Consider the following 18,811-nt stretch of genomic DNA (forward strand, 5'->3'; position numbering starts at 1 on the left):
TACAGGGTCACTATGAGTCAGAAACGCCTCCACAGCACATAACCACCACCACACCACCACTTATTCCTAGCTGTGTTGTTATCCAGATGGGCATCATGCCATTGTGGTCTCCTCAAACTCAAATTTGGCATTCCATATTGTCTTAGTTATCTAGTGCCATTAAAACAGAAATACCACAAGTGGACGGTTTTAACAACCAGAAATTTATTCTCTTACAGTTTAGGAGACTGGATGTCCAAATTCAGAACTCCGACTCTAGCTGAAAGTTTTCTTTGTTGGCTCTGGGGGAAGGTCCTTGTCTCCTTTGCTCATCTGGAGGTCCAGCATTCCTTAGAGATCTCTGGGTATTGGCATCTGTCTTCCCCTGGATCTGGAAGGTTCACAGTTCAGGGACCCCAGGCCCAAATGATGCACTCCACTCCCACTGCTTTTATCTTGGTAGTCCTTTTGAGTTCAGATCACTTCTTTCTCCTTTTATATCTCAAAGGAGATGGACTCAAGATATAATTTAATCCTGTAGATGGCATCTGGCCACACAGATGTGAGATTTTATGACACACAGGGTAATTATGGAGTCCTGGTGTGGCGTTGTTGGGGAATGCACTGGACTGCAAGGTCACTTTGAACCCCAATGTCGGTGGTTCAAACTCACCAGCCGCTCCTGGGAAATCCTATACAGGGTTGCTATGAGTCAGAACCAACTTGACAGCATTTAACAATGACAATGGGGTAGTTCTGTCAGTTCAGAGCTGATCATTTCAGATCACATCATAGAGATGATAACTCTATCTTAACTGGTAACCCACTGAGAATCATGGCCAATCCAAGTTAACAAAACCTCACACAGCTACAGTTCTGCATTTTGTAGTTTTACTCTAATTAAAAAAAAAATAATTGTTTTACTAGACTTTTGTGGTGGTGGTGGTTATGTGCCGTGGAGTCGTAGTTAGTGATAAATTGTGCAAACTACTAAAACAACAACAGTAACAAGGTACCCAATACATTATGACTTTTCTTATATATTCTTGCATCACTTAATGTCTATGAAATACTCTGTGAAATAGGACGATATGTGATTTGGACATTATACAAACACCATATTTGGTCCAGTTTTTCTTTAAGAGTCTGGAACAAACTTTGTGCTTTAACAGTGATTGTCAACGTGCTGAAAGGGATTCGGTTGTGTGTTTGGTCTTCAAGCCACATCATTAGTAATTTCTCCATATCTGATACCTTGTATTTCTCTTTGCTTTGTAGCCTTTTAGTGGAGACTTTTCCCAGCTTGGAGAATTTTTTCTTTGTTTTTGAGGATCATTGTGATTGTCATTTGTGCTATGCTTAAATCATGTTTTTTAATAACCTTTTGTTTCACATTCAAATTGGTACTTCTCCTTTGCTTCTTGCTGCTCCTATCACCCTGTCATTCTCGTTCCAAGTATAATGCCTCTTTAGGCTCATCAGCACTCCATGCTACATCTACACCCTCTGCTGAAACGCACTCTGTGGATATTGGGGACTTGACTAGAACCCTGGGCAGCAAGCCACACATTTTCTGCTGCCCTGTCAGTGTAGATGGATCAACCATCAACACTCATGGAGACAGCAGCTAAGAAACCAAACGACGTATTGCATTAAGCAAATCTGCTGCACAAAACTTATTTAAAGTGTTGAAGAGCAAAGCTGTCAGCTTGAGGACTAAGGTGCGCCTGACCTAAGCCATAGTATTGTCAATAACCTCATAAGGATGCGAAAGCTGGACAGTGAATACGGAAGACTGTAGAAGAATTGATGCTTTTGTGTTATGGTGTTGGAGGAGAATACTGAAAGTACCATGGGCTGCCAAAAGAACCGACAGATCTGTGTTGGAAGAAGTGCAGCCAGAGTGCTCCTTGGAGGCCAGTATGGCCAAACTTTGTCTCTCATACTTCGGACATATTGTCAGGAAGGACCAGTCACTGGAGAAGGATATCATGTTTGGTAAGGTGGAGGGTCAGAGAAAAAGAGGAAGCCCCTCAGCAAGATGGATTAGTAAAGTGGCAGCATCAATGAGCTCAGGCATGGCAACAATTGTGAGGTTGGCCCAGGACTGGGCAGTGTTTCATTCTGTTGTGCACAGGATCACTGAGTCAGTTCCGACTTGATGGCTTCCACCGCTACCACCAACATCCTTAAACCCATGGTACTAGTGCTTCCCCACTCTAGTCCTGCCTAGGTGCTTGACTCACTAAGATAGGCTCAGGACCACTTCTCAAACTTGTCTGACATCCTCCCTCACTTCAGGGTGTAGACAGCTTACTCTCTCATTCTGGGATGGGAAAACTGATTTTCACATCAATAGGTATTACTCTAAATAGGTCACATATTAAGTTGAATGTACCAAATCCTCAAGGCTTTTTGCTGTGGATACTCAAAGTCATTTATTTTATATTTAAAATCCTTTCTGGCAATTATTGTCTCTCCCACGAGTTTCAAATGTCAACTTTGAAATCCAGGAACTGAGAAGTGAAACTTTTACATCTTTTTTTTCTTTCTTTTTTCATTTCAGCTCTAAAAATCTTAATACAATCTTCACACAAAACAGTGCTCAGTCTTGCTGCTCCTTTAATGAGGGGGAGTGTGGGGATGGTGGTAGGAAATATGAAAAGTATGGATAAATAACGAAATATTTTTATGCTGTACATGCTGACATTTTATATTCATTCATTTAACAAATGTTAATCATGTATATTGTCTCAGGGCTACAGTTAGTATCTAGGTCTCGAGATCACCTGAATTTCTTTTAATTTCCACTGTGAGTTGCTACTGAGTTGACTCCAACGCATGGCAACCTTATGCACAATAGAACAAAACCAATCCTGCATCAGCCTCACAAATGTTGGTATATTTGAGCCCATTGTTGAAGTTTCTATGTCATCTTGTGGACAGTCTCCCTTACCTTTGTTGGTTCTCTGCTTCACCAAACATGATATTCTCCTCCAGTGATTGGTTTGTCCTGATCAGGAATCTAAAACAAATGAGTCAGCCAATGTTCTGTTGTGAGCTATAAGGTTTTTCACTGGCTAATTTTTGTCAGAAGGTCACCAGGCTTTTCTTCCTAATCTGTGTTAGCCTGGAAGCTCCCCTGATACCTGCCCACCATAGGTGACTCTGCTGATAGTTAACATACCAGTGGCATAGCTTCCAGCATCACAGCAACACGAAATCCAACACAGGACGCCAAATAGATAGTAGTTTTCCTTAGCATAGACTTATTTCCGCTCGAGACCCTTCCTGAGCCCCGTTTTGTTTAAGTTCCCTGCTTAGGGACATCAGAACACTTGGTTCATTGCCTTTAGCAGCACTTGTTTATACTTTATTAAGTAATGCATTCACTGCTTGCTGCTTGTTTTGGGTGAGGGGTCCCTGGTTGGTGTAAACAGTTTGGATACTCACTTGCTATCCATAAGGTTGGAAGTTTGAGTTCAGTCAGAGACCTCAGAAGGAAGAACTGATGATCTACTCTGAAAACTCAACCACTGAAAATGCTTGAGTGCTTAATCAAGATTGTTTGAATGACTGCATTGAATAAACAAAGTTAATCTAAGTACTTTAATGAATGCATTGACACTTGGCCATCATGGTTCCATTTCAGCCATCTTGGTTCCCAGAGCCTGAGTACTGTGAAAAGTGTTCTTTTTATACCTGATGGCGCAGTTTGTTTTTCTTTGTTTTTACACATTGATTGTAGTCTTTTAAGACTCTTTAGACATAAAGCTCTGTTTTCCTGAAATTACCCTTTTCCTTGTTGCCCCTCAAATGCTATTTCTGATGGTTCAGGTCAAGAGGTCCCCATGTGGACGCTAAGAATAGTTTGTGGGAAAATTGAGATGTGTTGTGTTAAGTTTTAATTAATTAACTGATGACTTCCCTGTGATTTTCTTTCGTTGTTCTTAGATTAAATGTCATTTCCCCAGAGAACCATTCCCAAGGACTAATTCAAGGCATCCTATTACAATGTTTCATTGCAGTCTTATATTTCCTTCATCAAACTTGGCATAAGTTATGCTAACTATACATTTATTGTTGTTGTTGTTGTTGTTGTTGTTAAGTGCCTCGAGTTGATTCTGACTCATAGTGACCCTGTAAAAGGTTTCCAAGGTGCGGCTGGCGAGCTTGAACCGCCAACCCTGCGTTCAAACCGACCTTGCAGTCCAGCGCATTAACCCACAGTGCCACACCAGGACTCTATGATTACATAATTTCAATTGTGTGATGATTAGTTCAGTATCTGTGTTTATCTGTAGTCAATAAGGCAGTGGACTTAACTACCATGCCTTTTTGTTCACATTATATTCCAATGATTTAGCACAATGCCTCAGACATAGTAAGTACTTACTGCACCTTTGTTCAAAGCAAGAAGTGTAAGTTCAGAGCTATGTACTAATGGAAAGAATTTAAAACTAGGGGTCAAGCCCAGCTTGACTGCTAACCCACTACTTAACCAGTGATTGAACCTCTTTCCAAATCTGATGAATTTCTAATGTTTTAGATTATGTTGAATATTGTCTCTTAATAGAAAAGCTACTGGAAAAAGCAGTATTCATTTTCCATGAGTTCCTTGCCGCTAAAGTACAACTATGGGCCCTATGTTGCCGTAGGAGATTCCCACTTCCGCCTGTCTCAGAAATTAATGAAACAGATTAAGGGGTAGGAGGCTGTCTCCTGAGACCATGCTGTAGTAACAGTCCTTTTTGTACCAGGATCCCAGAACCAGTTCACCATCATCGCTTTGGGCTTAATTTCTATCAGCTTGGCCTCCCTTTTCATTTGTCCAGCATTCCCAGTGATGCTCTGTACTAGCCAGTATCTTTTAAGTAAACTCCTTTTATGGCTCACTTTGTTGTTGTTGTTAAGTGCCGTCGAGTCGGTTCCAACCCATAGCGACCCTGTACAGGGCTTCCGAGGGTGTAAATCTTTACGGGAGTAGAAAGCCTCATCTTTCTCCCATGCAGCGGCTGGTAGTTTCGAACCGCTGACCTTAAGGTTCGCAGCCCGATTCGTAACCACTACGCTACCACAACTCCTTATGGCTCACTTAGGGAAAGTTAATTTCTGTTGCTTGCAACTCAAAATTCCAACTGATTCATCAGTGGAAGCCCATTTAATCTCTCAGAGCCTTAGTTTTTTCATCTGGATTAATGATCTCTAAATGATCTCCTGAAATTTTGAGGTTCCATGAAAATGGCTACATTGGTTTTGTTGTTCAAAGGTCTTTGGTAATGTCTTTAATTACTAAAGCTAACTGGTCTTGCTACCTGAGTATTCCTTTTCTTTCTAGAGTCTCTACCTCAATGTCTTGAGTCACCTATAATAAACAGTGATGCCTCCCCTGTTTCACTGAAACTGATGTGTATAACTCATCTTTGGTTTTTAAACCAGCTACTGCTTAGTTGGAGCATACACCGCTCAATTTTGGACCCAAATTCAAAAACACAGACGCAGAGTGATATGATCTAATTTGTATCTTCTCTTTTCAATCACAGCTTTTGATTGTTTATAGTGTAATGGCATTTTAAGATTTGAGAAAAGTGCAACTGGGAAGAACAGCATTTATTTATGATTTTTAGTACGGATTCACATTTTCTCCTTGGATTACAACCAGGACTAACATATGGCACGCACGCTAAAGATCTAAGAAATTTTTTTTTCTTTATAAATGCGTGGAGGAGGGTCTGGGATGGTCTGCTTAGTTGTCATTCTGTGGTAAAATAAAAGGAAGGTAGAAACTCAAGCTAGACATGCTTCTTGTCGCTGTTAAGTGGCTGCTGTGTAGTTGGTTTAGACTCACAGTGACTCTGCATAGGGTTTATGAGACTGTAAAATTTTAAGGGCGCCAATAACCTCATTTGTTTCCCCCTCTGAGCAGCTGGTGGGTTTCACTGCTGACTTTGCAGTTAGCAGTCTAATGCTTATCCTATAAGGCCACTAGCGCTCCTTATTGTTATTGTTGTTGTTAAGTGTTATCAAGTCAGTTCTGACTCACAATGATCTTTATAGGATTTCCAAGAAGTGGATAGTAGGTTTGAACCACCAACCTTTTGGTTAGTAGTCCAGTACTTATCCACCACACCAGGACTCTATCCCAGCACTCCTTAGGCATGCTTTAACCAAAACAACCAACCCAGTGCCATCAAGTCAATTCTAAGTCGTAGGGGCCCTGTATAGTATTTCCGAGGCTGTAAGTCCTACTTTTCTCCTGTAGAGCGACTGGTAGGTTTGAACTGCTGACCTTTTGGTATCAGTTCACTTCTTATCCCACAGTACCACCAGGACTCCTTTATACATGTTTGTTGTTGTTGTTGTTGTTGCTAAGTGCTGTTGAGTTGGTTCTGACCCAAAGTGACCCTGTGTAGGGTTTCCGAGGAGCGGCTGGTAAGTTTGAACCACCAACCTTGGGGTTCAAACTGACCTTGAGGTTGAGTGCTTATCCTACAGTGCCATACCACTACTCCTTAGATATATTATTGTTGTTGTTAAGTGCCTAGCAATGTTAAATTACTTAGCTCCTTAAAGGTGATATAAGAGCTAATTTAGCACTATCCTTATTTTTATACACAAGGGGATTAAGGGCAAAGAAGGCAGGTCCACATTTGCCAAGTCCCTACCTCCCTACCTACCACTGGTAGTATCACTCAGTGACAGGCTGTCCACATTAGTTAATTTTTGCTTATAGTTAAGCACAACGCTAAGTACTCAGCCACTAACTGAAAGTTAACACTTTGAGCCCACCTAGTGGATCCACAGGAGAAAGGATGAGCCATCTGCTTTTGTAAAGATGCAGCTTAGAACCAGATGGTGCCCGGCCACCACTACCCAATGTTCTGAAAGGGATCACATTAGAAGGTGCTAGATAGAGTAGGAGAAAATGTGGAAAAAAATGCAAAATTGTGGAAAAGACTGAGGTTACTGGTCAGAAAGAGGTTGGAGGAACCCGAGACTGTGGCCTTCAGTGACACTTCAGGTCTGGAACTGAACTCTCCCTCGTGGCTCCATTGTCAGCCATGCAATAGATAGGTATATAGGGGGGACAACAGCACCAGCAAGTATGCTCATCATCGTGGGATGGTCTACCTTTCAAGGTCAAAAAAGCAGCATTTACCTAAGGACAAAGTTCAGAAAGGGTTGGTAGGTGGGTGGAATAGAAACAAGAGTCACAGGGAGAAAGTGGGACTACTGATGTTACATGGAGAGGATTATAATCATTGAAATGACACGAAGTGCATGATATGCTGAAAATAAAACTGATGATCTGCTCTGTAAACCTTCGCTCAATTCACAATAGAAAGTTTTTTTGTTTGTTTGTTTGTTTTTAAGATGACAGCTTAGAGAACCCTATGGGGCCGTTCTATTATGTCGCTTGGGGTCACTATGAGACTGTAATATTAGCATCTTTACATATCAGTTTTAGAGTAAGTAGGAGATGTTATGAGTTTAGTTCTAGACCAGCACAATAAATTGAATATCTCAATAAAGAGTCATATAAAGAGCTCTGGTAGCGTAGTGGTTACAAATCGGGCTGTGAACCTTAAGGTCAGCAGTTCGAAACTACCAGCTGTTCCACAGGAGAAAGATGAGGCTTTCTGCTCCGGTAAAGATTTATAGCCTCGGAAACCCTGTACAGGGTCGTTATGGGTCGGAACCAACTCGACGGCACTTAACAACAACAACACATTTTTTTGGTTTCCCAGTGCACATCCAAATTATGTTTACACTACACTGTAGTTTACTAAGTGTGCATTATGCATTGTGGAAAAGTTTGAAATATTATGAGAATTACCAAAATGTGACACAGAGACATGAAGTAAGCACACGCGGTTGAAAAAATGGTACTAGTAGACTTGCTAGACACAGCGTTGCCACAAACTTTCAATTTGTAAAAAATGCAGTATCTGTGGAGTGCAGTGCTTGCTAGGCTCAGGTCCTCGTTCCTGCTTTTCTGTAAACGTGTTACATTTCTCAATGCGGGCAGAGACTCTCCTCTCTCAGTCCTCTTTCTGCACAGATGGAGTGATTTCTCCTTTTGGGACTTTATTTCATCCCAGCCACTGAAATATTATCAGTGGCTTACTGGTTCTACAATGTGATTCAATCTTGTTATTGGTGGAGATTTATTCCATCTCTATAACCTCTTTTCTAAACCTTGGATTCCACATCAATTTCATGTTCTCCTCTTATCTATTTTAGTATTAAATGGAGTATGAGCTGCAAATACTGGCTGATTAATATCTGGGCATCAGAACCTGGTGGAAGGATCTAGGAACTCCTTCCGAAGTGGTGGATCCTAGACAATCATGGGGTCTGTCCCACTCACACTGGTCAATGGAGGTGAACCCTGACTGAACTCTGAAACCCAGGCTGTCTCCACCTCCATGTCCATTATTCCACAATGCTCAGGACACTGAGAGACTAGGTCCTCCCTCCTTGGAAACTGTATCTGCCAGAAGGACTCAGATGTATTGGCTCTAAAGGCCGACCTGTATATAATTGGGAGGATTTACTTTCAATTCAATTATTCTATTATCGCTTTAATTGATTAATTCGTTTGAATTGATCAATTATGGGTAACGTTGCTTATATGACACTTCCATTAGTGCCCCCCTTGAACTATTGCTGATGTAATGGGTACCTCTGCAGCAACATGGAATTAAAACGAACTGGGTTGCGGAGAAGGAATCATGGTACAGTGCTTCAACGTTGGGTTGCTAACTAAAAGATCAGCTGTTCGAACCCAGCAGTCACTCCAAGGGAGAAAGATGTGACAATTTGCTTCCATAAGCGTTGTTGTTGTTAAGTGCCGTCGAGTCGGTTCCGATCCATAGCGACCCTCTATAGGGTTTCCGAGGAGTGGCTGGTGAGCTTGAACCTCCGACCTTGTGGTTCAAACAGACATTGAAATTCAGCGAATTAACGCACAGCGCCACTCCAGGACTCCATAAAGATTGTTGATGCTGTTAAATACCGTGGTGAGCCTGTATAGAGTTTTCAAGGCTGTAAATCTTTACGGGAGCAGAAAGCCTCATCTCTCCCCCAGAAAGGCTGGTAAATTTAAACTGCCGACCTTGAGATTAGCAGCGGGACTCGTAATCACTATGCTACCAGAGCCCCTTCCATAAAGATTACAGCATTGGAAACCCTATGGGGCAGTTCTCCCCTGTCCTATGGGATCCCTACTAGTCAGAATCGACTCCATGGCAACGGGCTTTTGTTTTGTTGGATTGCAGATGTGTGAATCTTTTGTAGAAGCGAAACGTATATTCGGTGAATTACCTGCCACAAAAACTGTTTAATTTAGGAATTTGAATTTTGACAGCTTTTCTAGTGAAAGAAAAAAGGCAGTGATAAGGAAACAAAGCAACTAGTAAATATGCATCACAGGTGCCTGTGTTAGAACGTGATTAAAGGTATCTGGGAAAGAAATTTCAGAAAATAGAAATAAGGACCGCCTAGGACTGAGATCAGCAGTCAAGAGATCAAACGACGTATTGCACTGGGCAAATCTGCTGCACAGGAACTTTTTAAAGTATTGAAGAACAGAGATGTCAGCTTGAGGACTAAGGTGCGCCTGACCCAGGCCACCATTGTGTTTTCAATAGCCTCATATGGATGCGAAAGCTGGACAGTGAATAAGGAAGATCGTAGAAGAATTGATGCCTTTGAGTTGTGGTGTTGGAGGAGAATACTGAAAGTGCCATGGACTGCCAAAAGAACCAATAGATCTGTTTTGGAAGAAGTGCAGCCAGAGTGCTCCTTGGAGGCCAGGATGGCTAAGCTTTGTCTCTCATACTTTGGACATATTGTCCGGAGGAAACAATTGTTGGAGAAGGATGTCATGCTGGGTAAGGTGGAGGGTCAGAGAAAAAGAGGAAGACCTCTAACGAGATGGATCAGCCAGGTGGCATCATTGATGGACTCAAGTGTGGCAGCGGTAGTGAGGTTGGCCCAGGATTCCCGGACATTGTTTTGTTCTGCTGTGCATGGGGTCGCTATGAGTCGGTTCTGACTCGATGGCACCTGACAACAACAACAACAACAACAGGACTGAGAAATGAAAGAAGCAGACTGATGAAAAGTTCCAAGTTGAGTAGAAAGTGCTGAAAAAAACTGAGTATAAATCAAAGTCTTGGAAACTTTTGTTGAGCGTATTTTCAAATAGTTTTAATAGTTAATATTTTGTAGAGTCTATTATAAAATGAGGTTGTAGAAAGACAATGTGCCTCACACTAATCTTGTATTCACTTCAAAACCACAAGTAACATTCTGCAATATCTTTCAGATCTAGTCTTGTACCCCTTCTTTGCATTAAATTCTATTAGTAGTCTTTCAGTTTGAAGTAGTTAGCTTTATTCTATTCCCAGAAAGCCACAATGATTCATTTGCTTTGTTTTCCATTTGCTTTGTGTTTAAAAACCACAGTATATATAATTCTCCTGTGCCCTTTAAAAAGGCTGCCATGGTGCATATTTTATGTCTTTCCTGTTCCCTGTTGCACACTACCATAAAAGTAGAAAATATGTGAAAACAGAAAACATGGATTAAGTGTTAACTTATTTTTTGTCAATGACTTTGGCAGCAACACTGGAAACAGCTTTTAAGATATCACAAAATCATCATATGACTCTCCAAAGGAGAGAGAATGGAGCTGTGTTAAGCCCCTAGACATCTGCTACAGAGAGCTTTATTTATGTAGTTATTGTTTATTTGAGAATCTAGTGGGGAAAGGTCCTCACTGCGGAGCCCTGAGCCATCTATCCATTTACAAATAAAAGTAACAGACCAACAAAACAAAACGAAACAACCCAAGGAAGTAAACAAAACCCCCACAATGTTTCTCCTGCGTACATTTCTGCAGAAAGATGGAAAAGAAAACACAGTAGGAGAGTTCTATGTGTGCATTAGAAAAATCCAAAGCAAACAAGTTGCTGTTGAGTTGATTCAGACTCAAGGCAGCCCCATGTGTGTCAGAGAAGAACTGGGCTCCATAGGCTTTTCAGTGGCTTACTTAGATCACCAAGCCTTTCTTCTGAGCTGCTTCTGGATGGATTCACAGTTAGCAGTTGAGCAAGTTAACCATTTGCAACACGAAAGAACTCCATTAGGACCCATGTATGACTATTAAGCACAGCTGAGAATTTTAGCTCAGGCCCATTAAGCTGTAGTACAGGGCATGCAAGACATCAATCAATTGATGCATCCTTCTCTAGGATTTAAATGATCTAATTTGCAAAGTGGAGCAAATTGAATATTATAAAGGCTTGGTTTTTTTCTTTTCCTTTTTCTGCTACAATAATTTTTAGAGATGAGCCTTGCAGTTATTGCAGAAATTTTAGGATCTTGTAACACTTCAAGGGAGATTTTGTAAGCATCTTCCTTAGTGTGCCCTTCCAAATGTCAGGGTCATGGACATTTGCAGACATACCTTAGAGGCAAGGAATTCCACAGGTATGGTAGACTAAGCATTGAAGACCATTCTCCACATCCCACTAAAGAAGACTGAAATTCACATGCCCACCAATGATTTCTAAGAAATACTTGCATCTAGACGAATTTCTGATACAAAGAATTCACAAAGATCGCTACTTTAACTATTAATAGTGAAACATTTTGTATCTTTTGCCTCATCGTTGATCCTTTCTTGCAGCTTGTCATAACCTTGATGGCGAGAATTATATTTTGTTTCTTAAATAATGGGATGAGGGTAAAGAAGAAGTAGCAACTGGCTTCCCATAGCTCCATCCTTACATGTTGCAAGTTAGGAAGTTCCACTGTTCCTAGAGCTAGCTCCCTTATAAAATATCAAAGGAGGTGCCTGATTATGCTCTTTTGAACTGTGTGCTGCTCCCTACTCCTATGATAATGCCAAAAAACAATGTAAGTGGTGGAAAGGATGCTGGGAATGTTAAGACAGAAGGTGTACAAGGAAGATGAAAACAAAAAACACAAACTAACCGAAACAAACATCTACTTTACAGGGGGGCCTAATTTGCATATAGAATATTCTAGTAAAAAACAACTGTACTTTAAGAAATTCATGGAAAAACAGAATGGGAAGATAATGGATTTTTCTCCAATGAACTTTTGGAAGCCCCTTTGTATACAGCTATTTTGACTAAGACCCAAAGAAGTTCAAGTTGAAAATAAAAAGCTTCGGTTTCATTTGTCAATATCATTAGCCTAATTCAGTTTTCTCATTATTTTTTGCTGCCTAAGTAAGCCTGCGATTAGTGGAATTTCTATGTGGTCAGGGATTGTGTCTGTTCGTTGCTTCATGCTCCACACGAAATACAAAGAAGGTGCTCAGCAATGCTAATTGATTGAATGAATGGACAATGCTCTTTCTAATCCCTATTTCTTCTTGATTCATTTCGATCTACAAATGAATCTTTCTAAATGGAGCTCTGGTAGCGTAGTGGTTACGAATCGGGCTGCAAACCTCAGGGTCAGCAGTTCAAAACTACCAGCTGTTCCGTGGGAGAAAGATGAGGCGTTCTGCTCCTGTAAAGATTTACAGCCTTGGAAACTGTATGGGGTCGCTATGAGTCGGAATCGACTCCATGGCACTTAACAACAACAACAACAACAATCTCTGCTCTCATCTTGCTTAAACATCTATGGATATAGCTCAAACAGGATGAAATTAAATGCATATTTTGCCTTTCTCCTGCCTAAATTCCCTTTGTTGCTTTTTCATGTGCCAGTGAATTTGCTCACTAGTCCTCAAAACAAGCCTCACACATTCCTGTCTCTTTGCTCATGCCAATTTCATTACCTTGATATTATTTCTTTGTTTCCATTTACCAAAGTGCAGGGTGTATACCATATCCTTCAGAAAATGCTCTTAATTTGACTGGTAGGATATAGTTTTATCCTTCTGTAAGCTAGCACTTAAATCATGTTCAGTCTTGTATGTACTTAATTTGCATTCTGGAAGGAGGCACATTAGGTACAAGCAATCAGGTGTACTATTGTTTTGCACAGTCCTTGGCATTGTGTCTTTCACAAAGCAGTTGCTAAAAAGGTATTGTTACATTTAAATGAGAGGATCAATAGGGATCAAGTAAAAAGTACATGCTGCTGTTGTTGTTAAGGGCTGTCCAGTCAGTTCCAACCTATAGCCTCCTTATATAAGGTTTCTGAGGAGCAGCTGGTGGGTTTGAACCACCAACCTTGCAATTAGCAATCCAGTGCTTATCGGACAGAGCCACAGGGCAAACATTGTTGTTACTTAATGTCAAATTGGCCTCCAGTTCTTGATCACTTCATGTACAATTGTATCAGATTGTTGTGATTCATAGGGTCTTAATTGACTAGGTTTTTCTTCCTAGTCTATCATAGTCTGAAAGCGCCTCTGAAACTTGTGTGGTTGAGGAACGGTGGCTTTGTGTTGAACTTTGGATTTCTCCCATGGAAGGCAAGAATTCTACCACTAAAACCAGTGCTGCTAACCAGAACACTAATTATTAGGACATCATTCCAAAAACCAAACTCTTTGCTGTCAAATCAATTCTGACTCATAGCTACCCTGTGTAGGGTTTCCAAGGTTTAATTTTGACAGGAGCAGACAGCCTCACTTTTCTCTTGAAAAGCTACTCGTGGGTTTGAACCACCAACTTTGCTGTTAGCCGTGCCACCAGGGCTCCTTTTGGACATTATTAGAGAGACTAAATTGCAAATGGTTAAAGAATCAGTGTGGCTGTTTTAAGCCCTATCTCTAGTCATTCTTTTGTCTGTAGGATAAGCACTAGACCGTAAGGTTGGTTTGAACTTCAAGGTAGGTGGTTCAAACTCATCAGTCACTCCTTGGAAACTCTATACTGGGTTTCTGTAAGTCGGAAGAAACCCAATGACACTTAGCAACAACAACAACAATAAAGATACTTATAATTTTGTGAGGGAGAAAGGTGATTTCTGGAAAAGCCTTGTTTATACAATGGTGTCACCTTTTGTTGGAGTCCGATGATTCTATTTTATTTTATATCTAATGAATCTCCACTATCTGAGCATCAAACTTGAGAAAAACTTGAGCCGAAGAAATAACATTTAATAGAACTCTCTCTGAAGGTTCATATTAAAATTTCAAAACAGAGCAGAATTTCTAAGTTTCCTGAGGCAAATATGGATGATCTAAAATTTCATCAAGGTGAACATATTCTCAGTTTTTGTGTGAATGTGGGTTGAGAAGTCTGCAAAACTCAAGAGCACAGCTGTCTTCTAAGCATGGTTTCTCACTGCATATAGGCACAAGCTGACAGCTTTCAGAGGGCTATACTTTGGGTATATCAAAGGCTAGGAGAAAGGGTTGTTGTAGTTATTAAGTGCCGATCTAATCTATTCTGACTCATAATGGCCATGTATAGGTGTTGAACCACCTACCTTTTGGTTAGCAGTCCAGAGCTTACTTATCCTACAGTAATATACCAGGACTGGTAAATGAAGCAAAGATTTAGAACACATTTTTCTTACTCAAAGTCAGGAAGCATGTGTGAAATGACTTCTCTGAACAAGGTAACTAGGAAACAAGGTAAACTTTCTTGAGTGTGAATAGGTTACTTGTTTTACTCCCCCTACACTCCTTGTTTCAAACTCTTTTTCATCAAAGTTTATTGACTCTGTTTTCGGTTGTTCTTTCTCTCACCAGGTGGCGATGTTGATCTGTGCTGGCTTTCTGATTGCTTGGATTCCTTATGCAGTGGTTTCTGTGTGGTCAGCTTTTGGAAGGCCAGACTCCATCCCCGTACAGCTCTCTGTGGTGCCAACCTTACTTGCAAAGTCAGCAGCAATGTACAACCCAATCATTTACCAGGTCATCGATTACAAATTTGCCTGTTGCCAAACCGGTGGTTTGAAAGCAGCCAAGAAGAAGTCTTTGGAAGACTTCAGGTAAAATTTCAGAAGCTTGAAAATCACTGATATTCTCTTTATATCAACAACCTATGGAATTCATTCGGGCTAGTGTTGGAACTCATCATTGAGGTGTGGTGTAAGGGAGACTTTATTTTCTGTTCATTAAACTTCCTGAAATCAAGAATCGACATGGGAAGATAGTCAGGAAATAGATTCTGATTCTGACCCTAGAGCAACCCAGATACAGAGCTACTTCCATTTGGGCAATTACTGTAGGTGAGTGGCTGTACTTTTCTTTACCTGGGACCAAATCCACTTAATTCTGATAATACTACTCTACAATGTATTGATCCAAAATTGTTACAACAGAAGGATTCTCTTGCCTGGGGCATTTCTCCATTGGCTAAGAGTAAAGGAGCTGGGCAGACAAAGGAAGGTGAGGATGAAAATGAGATTTTTAGTTTATGCCAAATTCTTTTATTGTATTTTCTCAAGAGCTCACATTATTTCTTCTCTTTGTCACACGCAAAAACCAAGGCTCCGCGAGCGGTCCCATGCTTACACAGTTGTGAAATTGCAGAGCAGGGATTTAAATTCAGGTCTATTGGGCTTTAAAATCCAAGCTTTTTCCATCGATGCTGTTTCTACTACACAGTGAACAGAAGAGTTAAGGGATCCAGTATTATTTCTCCAAAAGGTCCTAAAGGCTTGGAGTAAATGAAGAGCTGGAGATGATTGGTGATGTGTGACTCTGAGGGTCAGTCTTAGCAGTAGAAAGACAAAACAGGCATCTTAATTCATGTTCTGAGGTGAGGGTGTGGGGGAGGCCCTTGGTCCTCTGAGCCCCTTCAATTCTTAAACAGTTGGTATCTAGATTTATTTTTTCAACCCTTTTCTTGATGAAGTAGGCATCAGTGGAAAAATAAGTTAGGCTAGCAGTGTACCTCAAAGTGAGCCACCATTCACTTGCCATTGAGGCCTGCGTGCTGCTGAAATGATGAACAGATTTTAATGGAGCTTTCAGACTAACACAGATTAGGAAAAAAAGGCTTTTTGCTGTATTAAAAAAAATAGTCAAAGAAAGCCCTGTGAATTCCAGTGGTCTGACCATATGCATGAGGACCCCAAGGGTTGGGAGTTGACTCCATGTCAACTAACACAGCAGCAGTTATGGGAAGATAGGGGTTTTTATCTTAGTCTTTCATAGTACTTGAGAACGTAGCAAATCTTTTGAACTTTAGTTTCTTCACCACGTAGGTACAGGATCAAATGATCAAGACTACAAAAAGGCACACTCTGGCTGTGGTACAGTGGTAAGTGGTACAGTGGAAAGAACACATAATTTGCAGGTAGCAGGCAGTGTTAACACCCAGCTCTGCTTTTCACAATAACTCCAACAGCCTTGGGGAAGCTGCAAAGAGCCCAGACTTGGGATGAGGTGCTGAAAATACCCTTCGATGAAGTTGTTAATAATGAAACAAAATGGGTACACAAAAGGCTTGGGAACAACTGTTAGTGTTTTTCTGTCTTTCTCTCATTCCCCTTCCCCTCCATTGTTGGTGGTTAATACATTCTCTGTGAACTGAGTAGTTGCATTCAAATATTAAAATGCTTCTATTTTGGAAGGAATAACACTTTGCCCTTCTCCGCTATTAATGCTTTATTATGAATGCAGGTAATGACAGTGCGTTTAATAGATCAGCTGCAGGAAAAATAATGGGATGCTTCCTCCTCTGAAGAAGACAGGAATTTGAAAGGAATGGCTAAAGGCAAATTTCACCTACCTCATAATTTTGCCTCAGACTAGCTCTGTGTTCTGTGCATTTCCTCACAAGTGTGAGCAGCACATAAATATTCAATATTCAATGATAGGGAGAAAGAAATCTATGTAGAAGACAGTGATTTAGGGCCACAAACCTTTGGAGAAATCAGCCAGACAAGAGAGAGCTCATTGTTCACATGTTGCCATTGCCAGATCTAAGAAGTATAGCTACGGATTTGCTGAAGGAGGGTGAGGACTATTTCTGGAGTTTTAGCTTTTGATGGATAAGTGGGCAGTATTGGCACTGTGGACTCCTGGTGTGGTGCTGTAGGATCAGCACTGGACTGGTAACCACAAGGTCAGCAGTTCTAACCAACAGCTGCTCCTCAGAAATCCTATACATGGTCGCGATGAGTCAGAACTGACTTGATGGCACTTAACAACAACAGTGCTGAAGCAAGGCGCTAACCTGAAGGTTGGTCATTGAAATTCATCCAGTGGTTCTGTGGGAGGAAGGCCAGGTAATCTGTGCCCATTAAGCTTACAGCATAGAAAACTCTATGGGGCGGTTCTACTCTGCCACATGTCACTATGAGTGGATATCACCTAACAACAACATACAATGATTGATGTGGTGACCATGAAGTCAGTGAGAGGTAAACAAGACTTCAAATGCTCAACCACTGTTAGATGGAAAACACTTGTCCAAAAGGCATTAGGGGTGTACAGTGAAGGATGGAGACATTTCACATCCTAGTATTTCAGAAGTGCAGCCAGAGTGCTCCTTGGAGGCCAAGATGGCTAAGCTTCGTCTCTCATACTTTGAACATGTTGTCAAGAGGGAACAGTTAGTTGCTGGAGAAGGATGTCATGCTGGGTAAGATGGAGGGTCAGAGAAAAAGAGGAAGACCCCCCCAACGAGATGGATCGGCCAGGTGCTGTGTCAAGTATGGCAGTGGTAGTGAGGTTGGCCCAGGATCGGACATTGTTTCGTTCTGCTGTGTATGGGGTCGCTATGAGTCGGTTCCGACTCGATGGCACCTGACAACAACAACAACAACAACAGTATTTCAGTAAAGATAAAGAACAAAGGAGTACATTTGTTAAGTGCCATCAATTCAGCTCTGGCATGGCTATTGTAATCAAACCCCTTAGTTTGCAATGGTTGTCTTTCCAAAGAATGTGCCCCAGTAGGTGAGTCACATAACCCACCTGAGCGATAGATAAATGTGCGATGAATTTTGTATGAAAGTGCAAGGCAATCATGTATTGTACCATATACACAATAGGGAAAGTAAGGCCAAGGAATTCCTGGACTTTGGATATTCATTTGCATGTCTTCCTAATTCTTGTCTAATGCATATAACCTTCAAGGTAGTCAAGTCTGGCATTGTATATGTAACATTGCACTTTTCTTCTCCCTTATTCTAGGCTGCACACTGTAACTACAGTTAGGAAGTCTTCTGCTGTCCTGGAAATCCATCAAGAGGTATGAAGATGGACATGCAGCATCATTCACGGACACATTTATCCACTTCTTTGCCTCTCCCCTGATGTTATGTTTGATTGTGACCACACTTCTCTCATTATATTATATTTTTATATTTTGTACACCTTTCCTCTTTTCCCTTAATTCAAGGTTTGCTTGGAAATTCCAATTGCATAGTGCAAACTGGAGTGTATAATACTACTTTAAGGAATATTGTGAGCTTGAGCATCCCTAGACATTCCTTTGTCTCACACTTAAAAACTATTGTCACACCAGACAGTATTTAGTCTGAGATATTAAGAAAAATGTTGTAAAGTTGAATTTATTATGGTATAATTATATGGTATCGCATCATCATTACTTTTAAATGTAGGGTCAGGAAGAGAGTACCTTTTAGATACTGGTTGTTGAGACATTGTGTTGGAACATGGCTCTTTGGTAGGGACATCTGATTCCTTTAGGCAGTCTCTTCTCATACTAACAATATCACTTCTAGTGGCATCAATTCTAGTAAGTCGTCCTTTAGGGAAATCAGCTTCATCTTAATTCCCTAGATAGCAAACTTCTCCCAAATTTCAGGACAAAAATAACCCTTCTGATGCTAACTTTTCCTATGTGTCGTGTCTTTTTCTCATTAAGTTCTACTCACTAATGTAGTGGATGTAATAGGGTATTACTAA

The 18,811-nt window shown here is 40.9% G+C and overlaps 1 protein-coding gene across 1 annotated transcript in view; it reads left to right on the forward strand.

Moving 5' to 3' along the window:
• The window catches only part of OPN5 (opsin 5), a 36,869-nt gene extending 18,732 nt beyond the window's left edge, over positions 1–18,137 (forward strand). The window contains exons 5-6 of the mRNA XM_006860534.1: positions 14,675–14,916; positions 18,074–18,137. Of these exons, the coding sequence (XP_006860596.1) occupies positions 14,675–14,916; positions 18,074–18,137 (306 nt within the window). The remainder of the gene's footprint in view (positions 1–14,674; positions 14,917–18,073) is intronic.
• The last annotated feature ends 674 nt before the right edge of the window (positions 18,138–18,811 follow it).

This window comes from Chrysochloris asiatica, unplaced genomic scaffold (genome assembly GCF_000296735.1).
Source record: "Chrysochloris asiatica unplaced genomic scaffold, ChrAsi1.0 scaffold00038, whole genome shotgun sequence".
Classification (NCBI taxonomy): Eukaryota; Metazoa; Chordata; class Mammalia; order Afrosoricida; family Chrysochloridae; genus Chrysochloris; species Chrysochloris asiatica.